Source organism: Spermophilus citellus, assembly GCF_964194105.1.
Source record: "Spermophilus citellus genome assembly, chromosome: 4".
Classification (NCBI taxonomy): domain Eukaryota; kingdom Metazoa; phylum Chordata; class Mammalia; order Rodentia; family Sciuridae; genus Spermophilus; species Spermophilus citellus.
Window position 1 is genome coordinate 131,245,277 of NC_138185.1, and position 19,544 is coordinate 131,264,820.

General features: G+C 37.7%; 1 protein-coding gene across 3 annotated transcripts in view; it reads right to left on the reverse strand.

Annotated features, from left to right (window-relative positions):
• Window positions 1–4,363: 4,363 nt before the first annotated feature.
• SLC12A1 (solute carrier family 12 member 1) overlaps window positions 4,364–19,544 on the reverse strand; it is a gene marked incomplete at both ends in the record, with an annotated part of 83,318 nt that continues 68,137 nt past the window's right edge. For all 3 annotated transcript variants that reach the window (XM_081292965.1, XM_081292966.1, XM_081292967.1), the window contains 6 exons: window positions 4,364–4,499; window positions 5,567–5,634; window positions 7,672–7,807; window positions 14,584–14,670; window positions 16,953–17,064; window positions 17,241–17,372. In XM_081292965.1, coding sequence (XP_081149091.1) covers window positions 4,364–4,499; window positions 5,567–5,634; window positions 7,672–7,807; window positions 14,584–14,670; window positions 16,953–17,064; window positions 17,241–17,372 — 671 coding nt within the window. The remainder of the gene's footprint in view (window positions 4,500–5,566; window positions 5,635–7,671; window positions 7,808–14,583; window positions 14,671–16,952; window positions 17,065–17,240; window positions 17,373–19,544) is intronic.

Genomic DNA, 19,544 nt, shown 5'->3' on the forward strand with positions numbered 1-19,544 from the left:
ACATAAAGCCCCACTGTTATTATAGCTTTGCATCATGGCTATATATAGTTTTTTAATATAAAATGGTACTCTTCTGCCCTTCCTAATTCCTTTAGTCTTAAACTTTGGAATTAATATTGTCAATTATATTCTTTTTGTTAGAATGTTAATATACATTTTTGGTTATACTTTTGCTTTTAGCTTTTTGCTTCCCCACTTCCAAATGTGGGCTTTTAAGCTATTTTGATATTTATTTTTATATGATGCTTGCAGATAGAGTTTGATTTTATTTTTTATTAAATGAGAATTTTCAAAAAATTTTTCTCTTTTGGATTATCTTTCCAGTTTTTATGCGTTTTGTGTATTGCACATGACACATGATTTTGTTTGCTTGTTTTCCTGGTGTTGCTGCCACAGGCACCCATGAGATGCTCTATTGCAACACTCAGATCTGCTTCAAGCATCCACCAAGTACACCAGGCGTCTTTCAGAGCACTCTCAGTATCTCACCACAGAAGGGAGCCCCAGGAGGTGCTGCAGTCTGTCCTGCTCTCTATTCTCACCTCTGGCTTCAAAAGGGGGTGGGATGAGTGGCATATTCCCAGGGTCTTCTATAAATATTCTCTAAATTTCTTTCCCCCTCAGGATCATTACTTATAACCTGATCTTTGATATGTTCCACCAATCTCCTCCCACATAAACTATAACTTGATTGTGTTTCTAAAAATGGCATCCTTCCATAGTTTCCTACCATGATACAGATTTTTTTTCCTGTTTTTATGTGTCTTTGGTCATTTCAGGGGAGATCTGATAAGTGATGGGGAAGAAGCCTTTGCTCCAGCGTGTGTGTGTGTGTGTGTGTGTGTGTGTGTGTGTGTGTGCGTGCACGTGCATGCGTGCACATGTACCCATATTTTTGCAAATGTCTAATTATCCTGCATTTAGGGTGTCAGGACATTCAGGCAGAAACACCAAGGAAATCAGTGATTAAGTTTATGGATCTGAGACATAGAACAGACCTAAGGTCAAAAGATAAATTTGAGAGATATGATGGAAGTCAAATCACAGGAATGGGAGGGACTGCTTAGAGCAGTAGTACTAAAATCTTGCAGACCATTAGAATATCAGAACCCCTGGTTTCATTCCCTGCCAGGTTTCTGTTCTCACGACTAAAAGGCTCAGGGGTCACTCCAGTTGAACTGGGCTAACTGGGCTGTGCAAAATAACCACACGAGAGACACAAATACCTTTTTCTTTGGGGTGGATGTGACGGCTCCTCTGACCTTAAGGGTCTGCAGGAAGAGAGAGACAGAGACCCCTTTTATTGAGGAGAAGCTATTCAAATGAGACAAGGGGTCAGGTTTCAGGGGGTTGAGTCTATCTTCATGATGTCCACTGTCAGCAGGTTGACTGACACCTGGATAGGCCACACCCAAGGGCACAGTAAGAGAAGGGGACACACACAAGGCACTTCCATGGAAGATACTACCCTAAACAGGGCAAGGGGTTATATTACAAAGGAACAGGTGAGCATAGCTCCACCCATGGGGCTGTAGGAAGACACAGTCACTGGAACCCTGGAAGAGCTGAACCCTGGAAGAGCCGGGCAGTCTAGCAGCATGAGTGCCTGACGCCACATCACCCAGCAGGGGAGTTAACTCAGTCACATGTACGAGATTGGTCTCCCACAATTCCCAGATTTTCTTTTTTTCCATCCTTTCCCTCTGTTCCTCCCTTCCTTTCTTTGTCTCCAATTCTGGGATTGAACACAGGACCTCAGATTGAATATTAAGGGAAGGACTCATATGACAATTCTCCCATCATGGCCCTGTTTATGTAAGTAATAAAGTTTTGTGACTATATGACCATGGATGTGTTGTGAGGATGGGGAAAACATCATCAACTGAAAAAGTGCTGCAGATTTTGAGAAAAGAGTGGGAATGTTGATGAGAAACCACATAAAGTGCAGGGACAGAGAAAGTTGGACAGCAGTTGAAACATTGAACATTGCACACAATTGTAGAACTTTTTCCCTCTTGCTTAGAAATTCAAATATAGACTTGGAGATGATGGTGGTTGGGTTAATAGAGTTGGGTAAAGCAAAGGACAATGGCCGGGACACTAACAATTATCAAAAATCTGCTGCTATCTGAGCACAGCCCCCTTTTCAGTTTTCTGCTACTTTTACCTATTCCCAATATAGTGGCTCTTGATCCCCAAATTTATAGTCCCTTCCTGCCACCTAACCTGTCCCTGGATCCCCAGGGACTTCAGTCACCCTCCAGCTAATAGTCTTCAGAAAATTAAATAATTAAAGTCATACGGCTGATAATTGGGGACCAAAATTTGAACTCAGGCCCATCTGATTTTTTTTTGAACCACTATCATAAGGATATAGCCCCTTTGGCAAACAAGGTGATATACCTTCACCCCCATCTAGTTTCATAAGAATTTGTTGCCCCTGAAGTTAGGAGAGCTGTCAGCAGGCCGACTTCAGCTCTCAGGCTTCAGCTTCACAGGTTGCCTTGCCCAAGACCATACCCCTTAGGTGTGGAGCCCTTATCCAGAGTGATTGATCAGTGGGGAAGCACAAAGGCCTGTGGCCTCTGCCCTTCTGGGAACTATTCTAAAGGGACATTCTAGTTCCAGAGCTCCCAGTGAGGTTGTCGTTGTACCTGCAGCAGCTCACCATTTTCCTTCTCTGCCCTTCCAGCTTCTGCTCTCTTTCTCCCACAGGTGTTGATTCCCAGGCACTATGCACAGATAAACTGCATCTCAGAGTCAGTTTCCAGGGGAACCCAGGCTGTAACAGCTCAGCAAAGAAACAGCATCCAGAATTTCCTGCCACAGAAGCTGTATTACGCCTTCCTTTCCCCAGAGACCCTCTCAAGGATTTTAGAGAAGTGTTAGGACCAGAAGAATCAGGGCCCTTTTACCTGGTTGATTACTCATGGATTTCAGGTACATAGGACTCAAAAGAGAGGGTTAATTTAGGGCTAAGTGAAATGGACCTGGATTTGTGATAGGGATACCCAGCTGTAAAGCCTTACTGACCTTCTCCCCCCCCCCCCCCAGTCATCCTTTTGAGCAGGAAGTCTGGGTTTGGCAACAATTCCAGCACTGAACAACTGCAGACAAGATCCCTGATGATATGTTTAGGCTCACATCTGATATACCATTGTGCAGTGATATTAGTGATGGAAAAGTAAAAACATGACCTAGGCCAAAGCAAATGAATTATGCTGCTTTTATTTCAGGTTCATTTTCCCCATATGTTTTCTCAGAACAGTCAAAATATGTCAGGAAAAAACCCAAACCACTCATCAGAAAAACAATTTTTATTGGTTTGCCAATGTGATTAAATACTGTAGATACACTAATAAAAATGAAAAAAATCAATAATCGTACACTCCAAATTATGCAAATTTCTCCACTCACATTTTAATTATTCCTTTAAGTCCATATAATCACTATAGAAAGCAACTAAATATATAATTCTGAATATATTTGTTAATAGTGGTTTGAAAATTTGTGGTACTTAGTTTTCAGTTAGACATCTATAGATTTCATCTGTACTAACCACTTAATTAGAAGAAAATATGCAAAGTAATATCATTATGGAAATTTCAAAATGTTTAGCAGGGAGGATAATTAATGTTTATATGTTAAAAATAGAATATATTTCATTTAATTGGAATATATGTTTCTAATCTAGTTAATACACTTGAGTCAGCAGCAATTTCAAGCCGTATGTTATCAATGATCACTCAGATAACTCTAAGTATATTATCTGTTACATTAAATAAACCTTATTTAGGTAACTACTTTAAACATTTTTAGACTCAAGTACTTCTTAAAGTTTCCAGTTATTGATTTTTAAATCTTCTTTGTAGGCATAAGCCTCTCAGGAGGCCAAGCATAATCACGCCTCCTACCCAGTTGGTCTTTTTCTCTGATAACCACCCATGGCCACTGTACCAGCCTGTCAATAAGCATTTATGGAGAACCTGCTGTGGGGCTGAGGCCTGTACCAGGGCCTAGTAGCAAACACCATTAGAAACAAAAGATTAAGTTTGCCTAGAGGAGCTTACAACCAAATTGGTAGTTTTCATGAACATAAGGAAGGCAGCATGGATTTGATTAATTTCTTGTTCATCAACAGCAATGACAAAAATGTTTTTCTAGGAGTAGCATTGGCTTATGGGGTGGAGGAAGCTCTCATTAACTAATAATGAAAAGAAAAAGACAAAATTTATGTAAAATTTGGTAGGCTAGTCTCCAGAGGTCTGTTTATCCATAGATCAGATTTTATAACAGAAAGTATAGAAACAGGTCTCTTAATTATTCATACATTAATTTAAAATGTATCCTTATCTTTCATGTTTTAAGAGTAAAATGTCAGAACATTTTTGTGATTTCCTCTAACCAGTAAGACAGGAGGGAGATTCTTTGTGAGTATTTCCAACCAAGCCATATACAACAAATCCGATACAGATCCTTTTCTTGCCACTGGAAGGCTCCTGATAGCAGAAGAAATATAAAAAATGAAAATAAAAATTACTACAGATGGTAATATCATTAGTGTTTCTGAACTATTTAATAACCAGTAACCTGAAAATTTTATTATGTCCCCCCAATTTTTTCAAATGTAGATATTAAACTGATATTTTTTAGGTAACACAAATATCTATAAAGCAGTAAAACAGACATAGATGTTGAAAAAGACAAAATAAAAGTATAAATTTTCACTTTTCTTTGAAGAGAGAATTTGATCAACCCATACTCATCCATGCCCTCTAGTGGACATTAGTTTCCTCCAATAGTTTAAAACATGTATTTGGGAGGTAGCTTAGAAACTAGCTATTGGAATTCTACCATCCAGTTCAGGAGGTCATTCTATAGTGTCTTGATCACTTGGATCATCCACCAATCTAGACCGTGCTTAAAGATGTTTGTTTTTATATCTAGGACTCAGTTCATGAGGTACTAATGAAATAGTTGGATGTTTCCCCATGTTTGGCTACCAATCTTTAATTAAATGAATTATTATTATTATTTAATTAAATAAATATTATCAGTAGGCCCACTTCTGACATTTGTAAGACTGAAGGGTAAAGAGTGAAAAGGGGAAAAACTAACCATCTTTTTATTGCTGTGGCCTCTTGCCACACTGCAAGGGGACCATGAGTCTGCCATGGACATGTGGTGGCTCCGAAACACCCACCCAGGGAAGATGCCTGAGCCCTGGTGGCCAACTTGTGGCTGTTGCCAGGGAATTCCAGAGCCTCAGGTTTCTAGAGCATAGTCCAGAAGGAAGCTTGTATTCTAGGTGGGCATGTGCCCTGACCCCATAGGAGTAACATGACTGGCACAAAGTCTAAGCAAGGCCCTTTAAAGCCCGTGGATCTCAGTTGTTAGGGTCTCAGGGTGGCATGTATCCTCTTTTACTGTCCAAAATCCTACATGGTCCAACTTTTTTTCTTTTTTTTAAACTTCTTATCTGAAAAGTCATGAGCTTATAAATTGATCTATTAACTCATTTAACTTAAAACTTCTATCATTCTTTACTGCCCACAATGATACTTACAGGACAATGAGGTTGGCAGCTCTTGAGTGCTCCTGTAAAAGTTCATTCAGTCGAACTTGGCGGTAACTCTGTGGACAACATTCAAATTTTGTTGTGTGTAGTTCCAACAAAATTATGAATGAGAATTTATCTTCCTACCTTAAATCATAGATTAGCGAAAACTTCATTTTAAAAAAAGTTATTAAAAATAGTTTATTAAAAATTTTAAGTTTGATGTTTTAAAATTTCTTGAGAAATTTTAGAAACATAAAGAAAAAGACCAGAGTATCATTGTATTATAGTGGCTTATTAAGTTTTAGGGGAAAAAAACAAACAGCATGGATAACAATCCAAAGAAGACAAGAATGGACAGTTTTGGGGAACATATTTTCAGCCAAAGAAAATTGATCGAAGCTTGTTACTGATTTGATATCTTAAGAAAATAGATTATTTCCTACTCTCTTTTTCTTTAAGTTCTCTGAATGTCTTATCAGCTCAGGGGGATGGTTTCAAATAAAACAAAATCACCAATAAACTCACTTGGACAACTATTTTGGGGTAATGAAAGTAATATTTATTTTTATATTTTAGAACCTGAGCCTCAGACATGTGATATGACTGCTTTGGAACTGCCAGTTTATTATTATTATTATGCAGAGTTTATGATTCTTGTTCAGTATTTCTTTCACTAAATCTGACAGACTTTTGGTATTTCTTTCTCTAAATTTTCCAAGCTCAGCTCCAAATACAGTTTATTCCGATTTTGTAGTTTAGAGATTCTTGTGGTTCATTTCCTTTAGTGTCCAATTCAGATATCAATTCTTCATTCTGAATCGCTGTCCTTTTCATTATCCTCAATATCACCAACTTCACTCAGCTCAGGCCAGAAGAGAGTAACTTCTGGTAGGCTGTCTAGGAAAACTCACAGTTTCACATTGGAAGGAGCATCTGCCATAGACATGCTGGGACATGCTGGGACATGCTGGGACTCACTAGGTTGCCAGCCATAAGGAACAGCAGCCATTGAACTGCTTAGTCATGTCTGCTTGCAATTGATAAAGAGCTGTAAGGGGCACTAGCCATAGACATGCTAAGCAATGACTGGTTACAGTTGATAGGGAGCACAGCTCCATGGACATGCACAAAGAACATGCCCAGCTGCAATTACATCACCTCACTGGACATAACCAACGGACATTGACTTTCACTGGGTATAACCAATCACCAACATATACCACCAACTTGGAACTGTATTTAAATTGCTGGTCCTTCCACATTAGAGTTTTGCTCCAAGGACATCAGGGAGACTGACCGCCTTGCTGTCCATCCCTGGCTGCCTTGCTGTCCATCCCTGACTCCACCATTCCCTGACGTCCAGCCATAGGCTGGAGAGAACCACCAGACAAGGACAATGTCTGCTCTTTGGCTAAGAGAAGTTGCGTGGCTTCAGAGGTATTTTGGGGCTCGTAGTTGCCCTAGGATTGTGTGATTTGCTTATGGTGTTTAATTAGTGTGCATTAAATGCTAGTTGGGGTGCTCCGGCACACTCAACACTTTTTGCATTAATTGTTTATATTTGATAATTGGTGTAATCGAATATACGCTTACATTTAAAGCCAATCCGCCTCTGAGTAATTATTAATAGGGCTGCTTGGGACAACATTCATTTTACGTTTTCCAGATCCAACATTTTGTTGTTCTAAACTCATCATAAATTTCCTTAGATACTTTTGTTAGTTTCTCACAGCTATCTTCATCAGGTTAAAATTCTTTGTCATTGTGTTGAAGTGTGGGCCAATTTACCTTAATCTGCACTGCATGAATATTATTTAAATTATTTCAGATTAATAATAATAAAGTTTGAAAGGAAACTTTACAAAATGTATCAATGACTTGTTTTTTTTTAACTTTTAAAAAATGTTACTTTCTAGAAAAAAATGAAAAGTTTTCTAAATCCTAATGTCCAGTAATGTAATTGAAAAACACCTGACAAATGCAGAAACCCTGGATCTTGAATAATGCCATTCAGTAATAGATACATTACTTCTTGATCTTTAAATCAACCACTGTTTCGGCTTTCGGCTAGTTAGATAGCAAAGTAAAAATTAAGGCAGACAAGTCCTTACCTTTTCCTTGACAGCATCCAGTTCTGCATCTGTAATTTTCCATGGAGTTTCTCTTTTTAATTTCTCAGCAGTTGTTAAATCTTTGCAGCTTTCATGGAGACGATATGGTTCAATCATCTCTTCAAAGACTTTCCAGCTGAAATTGGAATCGTAAAGGAGGCTTCACAGTGGGAAACTAACTCATTATTTCACAGATACTCCAGGTATGACTGGCTCGGCTGGCTGTGGAATCAGAGCTGAATGTCATGCAAATCTTTTACGAATTATCTTTGCAGGGAATTTACTGTGAGTAAAAGTGTGGTTATAGTGCTCCCTCCCTACGCATGGATGGGATTTAATGTGTTTCAGGCCTTGTTAGCTTACTATGTATTAGATCTTCAGTATTAATGCACAAGCACATAGGAGTAATTGTTCTGCAAATACATTTTCTACATAATATAGTCAAAAACACAGTTGCACTGTAGACAGTTTAGCCCATAAATAAGTTTCCATCCGCTTATCAGACAGGCTCCATGGGAGACATTAGTCCATTAATGAAGGAGATGAACGAACTAGGCTTTCTGGAAATCAGATAGGGCTGCCCTTACTTTTAGTCCACATGGCAACTCCCATTCATATGAGGAGGTTCTGGGAAGGTACAAGGAGAAGAGCAAGGGCTCTCACAAGTTGAATGGTTCTAGAACAATTTGAATGTTTGCTGCAAATAATGCTGCGCTTGTCCTGGTGTTTGATGTTGCTGTCTGAGGTTTTTCAAATGAATATTATTCAGGGACATGTTAAGGGAGAGAACAAGAATCAATAACATTTTAATGTCTACAAATCTGAGGCCTTTTTAGAGCATTTAAAAACAAATCACTGAGGAGAAGACGAGAAGCAGTGTCTAAGAGCTATAGAACATTTTTTAAATTGTGCAAAAAAAATCTCATTCTTATCTTACATAAGAATCTCATAAAATTTATTTTTAAAACAAGAGCACAATAAGCTTTACTTACAATTTATGGTAGCAGTTTCTTCAGTATGCTACTTAAAGATGATCTCATGTATGAATAATTTTCTTTGGTTTTATATAATGTAGCTTACTTATAATATAGTAACAGTGGAATGAAGGATAATTAGAATCCATATGCTGTTAGGTTAAGAAATTAAAATATGAAGTGATGAGTTTAATTATCTCATCAGTTGGCCTGATTTTGGATTTGCAGATAAAAGTACAGAGATGACAAAGGAGTAAAACCATCCCTGCTAGGGAGCTTTTGTTAAGGGACTGAAGAGATACTTAATGCAGTAGATTGCTATTGTATTGACTTATTTAGAAAGGTAGGTGAAGACAGGGAAGGAGTGAGACTGATGTGTCCTATTCTTCTTTCAACCGGAATACTTTTATTTGATATTATTTCCGAAAGTGCCATGCCCTTAGAGAGCGCCTTGGCAGTTGTCAGGAAAAGGGAAAGGTGGGGGCCTGGGGAACACAGTTCTTGCTGGGCCTCTTTCATTATTATCCTTGGCCTGGACAAGCCTGCCTGTAGAAAGGGAATGACAGTGGCTATTTGGAGCTGTGTGACAGAGTGAGAATCTGAATGACAGTGCTCTGAGAAGCATACAGGGTTTTGTAAAAGAGAGGCATTCACTTTTCTAAATATCATTAAGATTAAGGCTAGCAATGGAAGTCCCTCTACATATCCTTATTTTGATCAGGATGAGAGTTTCTCTGCACCTCAGCCTAGATCCTAGAAAACACAGTAGAAAAATGATTTCCCAAGAAAAGATGAGATGGAAGTTGTGGTTGTCTCCTCAGCATTCATACTATGTTTTCCCATTGTAATTTGGATGGAAAGACTTCATCCCCAAGACCAACCAGCCCTGATACAATTCTATGCTTTCTGCCAAAGTGATGAGCCAACATAGACACCTAACTCAAGCAGACTTGAACCAACAGGAACCCAATGTTATGCAGACCACCACGAATGGCTCACTTACTTAGTTAGGCTGGTTCATCCTGAATGGAGCCCCATACCTGACTCTAACAACTAGGGAAGAGACAAACTTTCTTTCCTACTGAACATACATGAGCAAGTATGTAGTCCTGATTGCTACTGGCAGACATGCTTTTATAAGTTAAATCAACTTTGATGACTTCATAATGGAAGCTAGAATAGGAGACTGAAAGAGAATTAGTTCTTGATTACAAAATTTACCTTTTAGAACAAGATTAGCTTGAAAATCAAATTATACTTGTATTGTTTAGTCATGTAAGACAATACTTTCTATCATCTAGGTCACTATGAGGTTTTCTTTTAATTGCAATTGAAACGTGCCAAGTGACACAATAGGAAGGTATAGAGAGGTTGGATTTGCCTATTCCTGTTCTTTGAACTCCTACTGTTCCTTATCCATGTTCATCTTTCATTTCTTCATTCTCATGCTCATTCAAGAAGTGGCCATTTCCATTTTCCTTACTAGGTGATTCTGAGGTAACCCAAGATTTCTATTTTGATTCTCTATTTTGATTAAGTCTGATTTTCCATATAATGCTTTAATCAATTAAGCCATGTAGCATGTATTATTAAATATAAATGATAATTAATTCAATTTTTAAAAAATATTTATTTTTTAGTTGTAGTTGGACACAATATCTTTATTTTATTTATTTTTATGTGGTGCTGAGGATCAAACCCAGAGCCTCATACTTACTAGGTGAGCACTCTACCACTGAGCCACAACCCCAGCCCCTAATTCAATTTTTTGAATTAATGGAATTAATAGCTGTCCTATCTTCCCCATCCTTTCTCTCAAAAGGAAGTTTTAAAATTTTTCTATAAAACTTTCTCCTCAGTTCATGTAAGATTTCTTCTCTCAAAGTAATGTACTATATTTTTATTTATAACTACGCTAACATCTTTAAATTATCTAGTTAATTGCTTCTAGTTGCTCTTTGATTTTCACATACTGATTATTGTCTTTTTGGTCTATGATTTTTAATTCACTCTATACAATAAAAATTGAAATTTATCTGCAAGAGCTCCTCATTTTCTTCCACTCAATTATTTTCTTGTTAACTCTGCTTTTGTACTCTCTTTCACCCTTGGCCTACCATATTTATAGATAACGTGTCTATGACAAAATACCTCTGCCAAGACTTATTGACGTTTCATGGGTATTTGAAGGGTTTACTAATGGAAATTCTTGGCATTTAATATTAACCTCCAAAATGGAAATCATCAACACTCTTTTCCCCACTTTGTATCACCTGGTGACTAAGAAAGAATAGTGACCAGGGGATAGCTGTTGATGGTGGATAAAGGCTGCCTGGACAGGAAGGCCCATATGAGGGATAAAAGTGTGCCAAGCCTCAGCCCCTGGGCCTAGCTCTGTATCATTCCAGAAAAAGAGATCTCCTTCTCTATTTGTACCCAGAAGAGTTGCCTTATTTCCGTTAACATAATCATGCCAAATGTGCTACCACAGGCCAAATGTGAGATATACCCAATGACTATTCTTTGTTCTAAATGGGGTTACTCTTATATATTGGAATAGCCATTATCAATATCAGATATGTGACTGTTTTATAAAGTAGTATGACATCAGTTATGGCAGAAGGCCGAAGAAAAGAGAATGGTTCTTCCAGCACCCCCTTCTAGTGGATGGCCTTTTACCCTTGATCCAGGGTACATTAACTGTAAGAATTCTTTTATTTCAGGAAGGATGGACTTTATTCCATTTATCTTTTTCATGACCTTGAAATAGGAGAGGAAAAATCTGCAAATTTTTGAACACAAATTCATTTGTGTCTTAAAAGTGGGAAGTGATTCTCTTCTTTATGGGATAATGAGGACACTGAAAAGCATCAAGTTAAAATGGTGTCTAAAATCAAATTTAGATGCCAAGACAAAAAGCAAAAATGATTGAGTACTTCATTTCTTCCCACTGCCCACAGAGTTCTACTCTCTGAGAAGAGGACAGCATGGGACAAAGCTCAGGATAGTAGGATTAAGAGTGCCCACATTTGGACAGGTACACAAAGAATGAAGAGACCTGGTTAGTGGAAGGAGTTCATCAACACTCCCAGTGGCTGACAGCTTAGAAAGGATGGTGATCATGGCAGCTGGACAGAGGCGAGTATGAAAGAAAGAGAAGGAAATAAGGACTTGGGTAGAGATAATCAGATTGATAGGTAAAGAGACAAAGGAATATAAGAACAATATAATCAGCAAGCAGGAATAGTGCTTAGCTATTAAGATAAACAACAGTAAAAAGAATTTGGCTATAAGAAGTAGGTTACTATTTGTACCACTCATTAAGCAAGGGCTTATAGAAAACCCCATGTTAGTAGGAGACACAGTGACCACCCTCCATACAACAGAAAAAGGCCCCCTCTTGCAGAGCAGGAGGAGGTCTACCATGTCACTAAGTGGCACATGCTAAGTAACTGGTGGACTTGCTCTGTTATGAAAGAGAATGTGTTTCCACCAATTAGAGCCCTAAGATGAGCCTTTTGATCATATCACTGCAAATGTTAAGAGGCAATGACTTAGGATTTTAAAATTCTTCAAACAAAAGATGGAAGGCGACTAGAGAGTACTGTATAAAAATCCAGTTCTTATCAGAATCCTGATTCCATTTACCAAAGAGAATTATAAATGTGTTTCTAATTTTTCTTAAGTATTTATAACTGCAGAAATTAAGAATACAAGGCATTGGGGCTAGGGTTGGGGCTCAATGGTAACATGCTTGCCTAGCATGCGTGAGGCACTGGGTTTGATTCTCAGCACCACATACAAATAAATAAAATAAAAGTCCATCAACAACTAAAAAAGATTTTAAAAAAGAATAAAAGGCATTAGAAGTATAATGCCGCAGTCTAGGCTGGGCACAGAATCACGAGCCACCACACAGCTTTGTAGATTCAAACAGCAATTCTTTATTCCCGAACTCACACCGGCCTCCACACACATTCTGGGGCAATCCCAGTTCTGCTACCACCCAATTCACCTAATCCACGAGGCTTCCTTCCCAAAAATGCTCTCTGAATCTCACGAGAGCTCAACGGGAGCTCAGGTAGCAGGAACGCCCTATTTCCAGCAGCAACAATCCTCAACATCGAACTTCCCTAAAACCCAAGGTCTTAAACTGGGAACGCCCTAAACCCAAGGACCGGGATACTATACTTCCTCAAACTGCAGGATACACCCTAATCCTGGATCCACCCTCGTCCTTGAGTAGGGTCATCTTTCTCAAACACACAATCAAGGTCACAGCAAATTTAACATGGGGTACGCTGGCAAGGAAATCAATGCGTCATACCTACTTGGTAATGGCCCTCAGCAGTATATATAATGGAAGGAAATATTACAAATTAATAACCAAGTTAACCCTGTCAATTTTAGCTTTCTTATCACAGTTGAGGTATTTTGTAAAGCCATTTTAACTAACCCATAGCTCAAAGAATACAAAGTTCAAGTTCATCTAATTAATAAGATTTAAGATGAATATTTTAAGTTAGTTATTAAGTTTATATGGGATAAAAATAAGCTAAAAAAAAGGAAGCGGCAAGAAGACATGAGGACTATGACATTACAGTTCATCAAGAATTGTAAGAGGAAATATAAATGGTGGTCAACAGAAAAGAGAAAAAATAAAAGAATAGTGAGACCCAAACCATTCTGAAACCTTCATGTCCACTTACTTTGGAAGCTCAACTCCACCCTAAATCAAGGGTATTAAACTGCATCTGAATGCAACAGCAAATATGATTTGGATTATAAATAATTGAAAACATTTTATAATTATCAAATTACAAATTGAAGGAGTTCATTTAACTTATAATTGGCTATCACTTCTGAACAATCCTTTTGCATTTTTGAGATCTCTTATGAGGATTTAACTAACCTACAAATTGTTTTCAAACATCATTGTTATGGGCTGAATGTGTTTCACCAAAATTCATAGTTTGAGACCCTGTCCCTGAGGATGATGGCATTTGGAGGTAGGACCTCTGGGAGGTTCTTAGGTTTAGATGAGGTCATGAGGGGTCATGAGGTCCCCATGATGGGATGAGTGTCCTTGTAAGAGAAAGAGACCAAATTCTCTTTCTTTTCACTATTTGAGAAAATAGAGAGAAGTGGCCATCTACATAACAGAAGGCGGCCTTCATGGGAACTGAATTAATCAGAACCTTGATCTTGGATTCCTCAGCTTCCATAACTGTGAGAAATAAAATTGTGTTGTTTAATCCATACCTGGGGTATTTTGTCAAAACCACCTGAGATAACACAATAACAGAGCTGATAAATTTGACAACTAATAGAGTGTTAAAATGATGTCATGTTTTGAAAATATTTAAATGATTGTTTCAATATTTTCATTTTTTTGAATTTTGGAGCTAATACATTTCCTTTTCATGCTTTAATTTTATAGTTCCCTTCCCTCCATCCCTCCATAAAGATCAGAGGCCCTAAGCATTGAACCTTTAATCCTAAAAGCTAAAATGGCCCTTGAGGGTCCATTGTGCCAAAGAAACTGTAACTACTCCATCAGCACTTCTCATCCAAGAGGCCCCATCAGTAACTTTAAATAAAGAAACACCTTAACTGCTCAGGTCAGAAGAGTACAACATTCTGCTTCCTGTCACTTTTGCCAGCTTAGAAACCAAGAGCAGGAAGGACAATTCCAAATCACTGACTGACCTGTATTTCAGTAATTCTCCCATCAGGCTCACCTTCATCATAAAACCTGTCTTCCCATTAGAATGTACTTGATAGTTCTGTCATGATTATTTGAAGGCCCTTCTTTTATATATCCTATTGAGAATTCACTGCAGTAAACGGGTAACATTTTTACCTTTTGATAATCAACACACAAGAAGAGTGAGAGAGTACCACGGATAATCAGTGGATCCTGTTAAATATTTCATACCTCTCTTTGTTTGGCTTAATGTTGATGTCACCAATGATATGGATGTCTGCAAATTTTATCCTAAATTTGCTCAGAAGAGAAGCCATTCTGAAAACATAAGAGAAAAACACTTCATCATTGCATATTTAACTATTTTCAATCAAAGAGTTTTTGTGTTTGAGTTAAGATATCAAAAGCAATCATGTCATATTTCGGCTTAGCTGTCCAAGGCTTTTGGGGTTTGATTTTCACTTCAGTACTTTTTGAACATGTTAAGTGTAGACCAAGCTATTCCACTGAAGGCAGACAGAAACTCTAGCAGGTGTAGACACTGAGACACTGTAAAGAGCAAGTCCAGCTTTGTATTCATCTTTTAGGGAAAATAATGCAAATCTGTTCATATGCCCTAATTATTTGAAATAAAGACAGCAAATCTGAATACTTATTAACCATTATTGCTGATAATTAATATAGGAGTTACTGACAAACCAATAATTATCATGTTAAATAGTTATATACTGGTGGTTTTCTCTCAGAAAACTGATAATTTTGATATGATTTTAAAGTTACAAAAATGTTGTAAGGATAGTTCAGAGAACTTCCAGATTTTATTTATATTCAGCCCCATTTGATTTGTCATCCTTTTCCCTCCCTTCCTTCTCTCCTTTCTTCCTTCCCTCCTTCCTTCCTTCCTTCCTTCTTTCCTTCCTTCCTTCCTTCCTTCCTTCCTTTTCATTTATCTGCTATTTTAGAATAATTTCAAACCATCATTCACATCACCAGCCCTTTTTATTTTTTAATTTGAGACAAGGTCTTGCTAAGTTGCTTTGGGCTTCCCTAAATTGCTGAGGCTGGCTTTGAACCTGTGATCCTCCCACCTCAGCCTCCCTAGCCAGAGTACAATTTTTGAGGGGGGTTCCAGGAAGTGAACCCAGAGGTACTCAAACATTAAGCCACATCCCCAGCCCTATTTTGTATTTTATCTAGAGACAGGGTCTCACTGAGTTGTTTAGTTCCTTACTTTTTGCTGAGGTTGGCTTTGAACTCGCAATCCTCCTGCCCCAGCCTCCTGAGCCATTGGTAGTACAGGCATGTGCCACTGCACCCAGCCAGAGTATAATTTTTGAACCTTAAAAATGTAATAACGTTTTAATCCTCAAACCATCTTCAAATTTTATCAATCATCCCAGTAAGGTACTAGAAGTTTTAAGAAATATAAATTATTATAGACATATTAGTTTCCATTTTAACATGACTTTGTAAGAAAAATTAAATATGTGATATTAATGTACATTGTTTTAATTGAAAATAAATATATTAATATATTTATATACTCACTAATATATGAATGCATATGCATATCATAATTTATATCCTTTTAAAAAGGAGAAGAAAATATGAAAATTACTGTATAAATGTCCTGTCATTATTTTGTGAGTTCTGGAAGTCCCAGGGCCCAGGAGTCAAACATGCCATGAAGGACCAAATGCTGCTGAAGATGATGCTCAAGATTTCCACTAGAGGTCCCATGTTCCAGGCAAGATGGTTCTCACAACTACGTATCAGCTCTCAATTGCTAAATTACTGAAAATATACAGATAGACACTGTGGGAATTTTTCTTTTCTTTTTTAACTAGGAGGATTCTCAACAGTCATCCATTAAACTTTTTCAAACTATAAACAAGAAACTGGGACACAGATAATGTTTAGTGACTGTTGCAAAGTCCTCCAATTCCTTGGTAGAGGGCTGGGGCTAGGACCCATGTGAATGTTTTCTATTTAGTTCTCTTTTAAGTTTTTAGTTCTCTTACTGTTTTAAGACTGGTTGCCATGAATTAGTAGGTTTGAATTCTTCCATAAGAAACACCTACACACACATTCTTTTAGAATTTCCCTTTTTTTAGCAGGGTGTGGTGGCACACTCTATAGTACCAGCAACTCAGGAGGCCCAGGCAGGAGTATTGAAAGTTCAAAGTTACCCTCAGCAATTCAGTGAGACCCTGAGTAAATTAGTGAGACCCTGTCTCAAAATTAAAAATGAAAAGGGACTGCAGAATTTGCTAAGTGGCAAAGTGCCTTTGGGTTCAATCCCCAGTACCACATAAAATTTCTTGAATGCACTTACTAGTCAGAACAAAATACTCATTCAAGACAGTGACACTCCCAAATTCCCTTTGGAGGCATTTGTGGCAGGGCATAAGAGGACTTGAAGACAGTAATTAGAAAAATTATGCAAATAATTTATTGGCCAAAAAATCAAACATGAGGCCTATCATGATGGCTTTGTTTTTAAATCTATTATGCCTCAAGCATACTTAAAGCTCTTAAAATTAAAGAATTAACAGATAAATATCTGAAAGGACCAAACATGTGAGCGGTAAACTACTTACGCAATTTTTTCTTCCTCAATGCGATTGATCTTCCCTCCAACATAGATTCTTAATTTACAGTCTTTCCATTTTTTTCGGAGAGTCAAGATGTAGGGGATAAGAAGTGTTAACCCTAGAATAAAGAATAAATTATGATGGAAAGGTATATCTAATGATATAGCTCTTAAGTAATTTACAACCTCTGAGAACTCAAAACTGTTACTTTAACAGGAACCATTTTCATATATCTTCCCATCAGTTTGTTAAATTTTTTGAGAAAGGAATTCTGCTCCCTAGGGAAGTTTTTACCTCCATCATCAAACAACCACCAGACGTCCATTGTGCCTTTCCCTTGTTTCTTTTTAAATTGACTGCTGGCTTCCACCAGTTTCTGGTTGAACTCCCCCACATGCATCGACTGGATTGTGTTAATGCTGCTGTCTGGAATGAAAGAGAGAGTGGTGTCTTTTGAGGACACAAACAAAATAACCCGTAAATAAACCTATTGATGAAAATAGAGGAGAGGTCACAAATTTTTGGGTTTTTTATACTTATAGATAAATTGTGAATTCTATTTTCCAAGGAGTACAGAAAAAGTTGAATCCCACAATTTAAATCACTTTAAATAGTAAAATATAAAGTTGATATTGGTCTTTTTTTTTTTTTAAGAGAGAGAATTTTTTTAATATTTTATTTTTTTTTAGTTATCGGCGGACACAACATCCTTGTTTGTATGTGGTGCTGAGGATCGAACCTGGGCCGCACGCATACCAGGCGAGCGCGCTACCGCTGAGCCACATCCCCAGCCCTTGATATTGGTTTTATGATTATAACTTTCATGGGCTGGGGATATAGCTCAGTTGGCAAAGTGCTTACCTTGCATGCACAAGGCCCTGAGTTCAATCCCCAGCACCACCAAAAGCAAAACAAATTATTATAATTTTCATTATGAAGCAGGGGGTTATTTTCAGACCCTTAGAATCTATCTCAGAGTGAAATTATGATTTAGATATGTATCAATGCTAAATAATTTGATACAGTAGCCAAACTATCCCAACTTTGCTAAATCAATCTACTAAATAATATTTTCAAATTTACTTGAAAGTAGAACATGTGGTGATTGGGTGTTCTAAAAATATGCACCAGCATCAGAAATATTCTTTTGTTGGAGAATTCATTCATTTAAGCAGTTTTGATGATTCCATGAGGTTCTGGATTATAAGGTTTGCCAGGGATGATGTGACTCTTAAACTCTTTATTTGGTTCCATGGTTGGCTTGGTTCACTCTTCTGTGTTCTTTTCAAGGAGTCTTGTGAAGCTAAGGTAAAGTCACTTGAGTTATTTGAATCTTTGTCAATGAGATGAAAAAAAGGCAGGAAACATGGAAAGAAAATATAGCCTTACTTGAGTTACATTTAAGGGTACATATACTTAAAACAATTTTGAAATACAATTTCTGTCCTAATGTGGATACGGTGAATGTGTGCCAGAGACCAAGATCGGTGTTTTAGCAGGACATTTGTTCCTATCTGGTAGTAGGGGTTTCTTGGCCATGCTGTATATACTATTTCTCATTTCCTTGTATTTGAAATTGTGACTTCATTGTTCCATTTCAAAGAGGTGGAGAGGTGGTGTCAGTGTAGTGTTTAACGTAGACCTGACAGCCTCCTCAGAGCTTCCTCCAGGATCTAAGAGGTTCTGAAAATGCTTTGTTCTGTCTTTCTGTTTCCATGTTTTGGACCTGTCAGTTCTGAAGCAATTATCTTATATTGTTTCTATATCCCTAGGACTGCTGAGGCAGAAAGTAAATTTATTTGCAGAATGGACCAAACTCTGTCCTCTCTTACATACAAATCAAAGCATCCGCAGGAGTTATTATGAGTACCCAGAGGCAAGCCTGGTCTTGATCTAGAACTCCAAAGATTTGTCAGCCAGCTAAAGCCCAGAGTAATGAATGGGCCCACTTGAGAGCTGCGTTTGAACTTTCAGGTATTGAAAGTAGTGCATAACATTATGATTTTGCTTTTCTGAACACTGAGACATGTTGATTTTCAGCAGAGTACATTTTTTTTTTTTTTGGCCAAAACAAGAATTATGATGTAGAAACAGGCTTCCAGAGTAAATAACAGGTTCTGCTTTCATTAATGAGGACATCAACACTACCGGCTCAGGATTATAAAGGGGACAGTATTGGCTCTGATGTATGAATTTTCCATTGTTTTTCCAGACTACACCACTTAATAGAGCATATTTAAAGGGTAATTTACTTTTGTCACCAACAAATCAAATAGTAGAAAAGAAAGATGGGCACAGTGCTGTACACCTGTGATCCCAGTAGTTCAGGAGGCTGAAGCAGGAATATCATGAGTTCAAAGCCAGTCTCAAAAACTTAGTGAGGCCCTAACCAACTCAGTGAGACTTTATCTTAAAATATTAAAATATAAAAAGGGCTGGGATGTGGCTCAATGGTTGAGCACCCCTGGGTTCAATCCCTGGTACAAAAAAAAAAAAAAAAAAAAAAAGAAAAGGAAAGGAAAGAAGATAGTACTAGTTACCATTCAATAAAAGTCTTATTCTAATTTTTTGCACCCTGAAAATCCTAATGAACTCCAA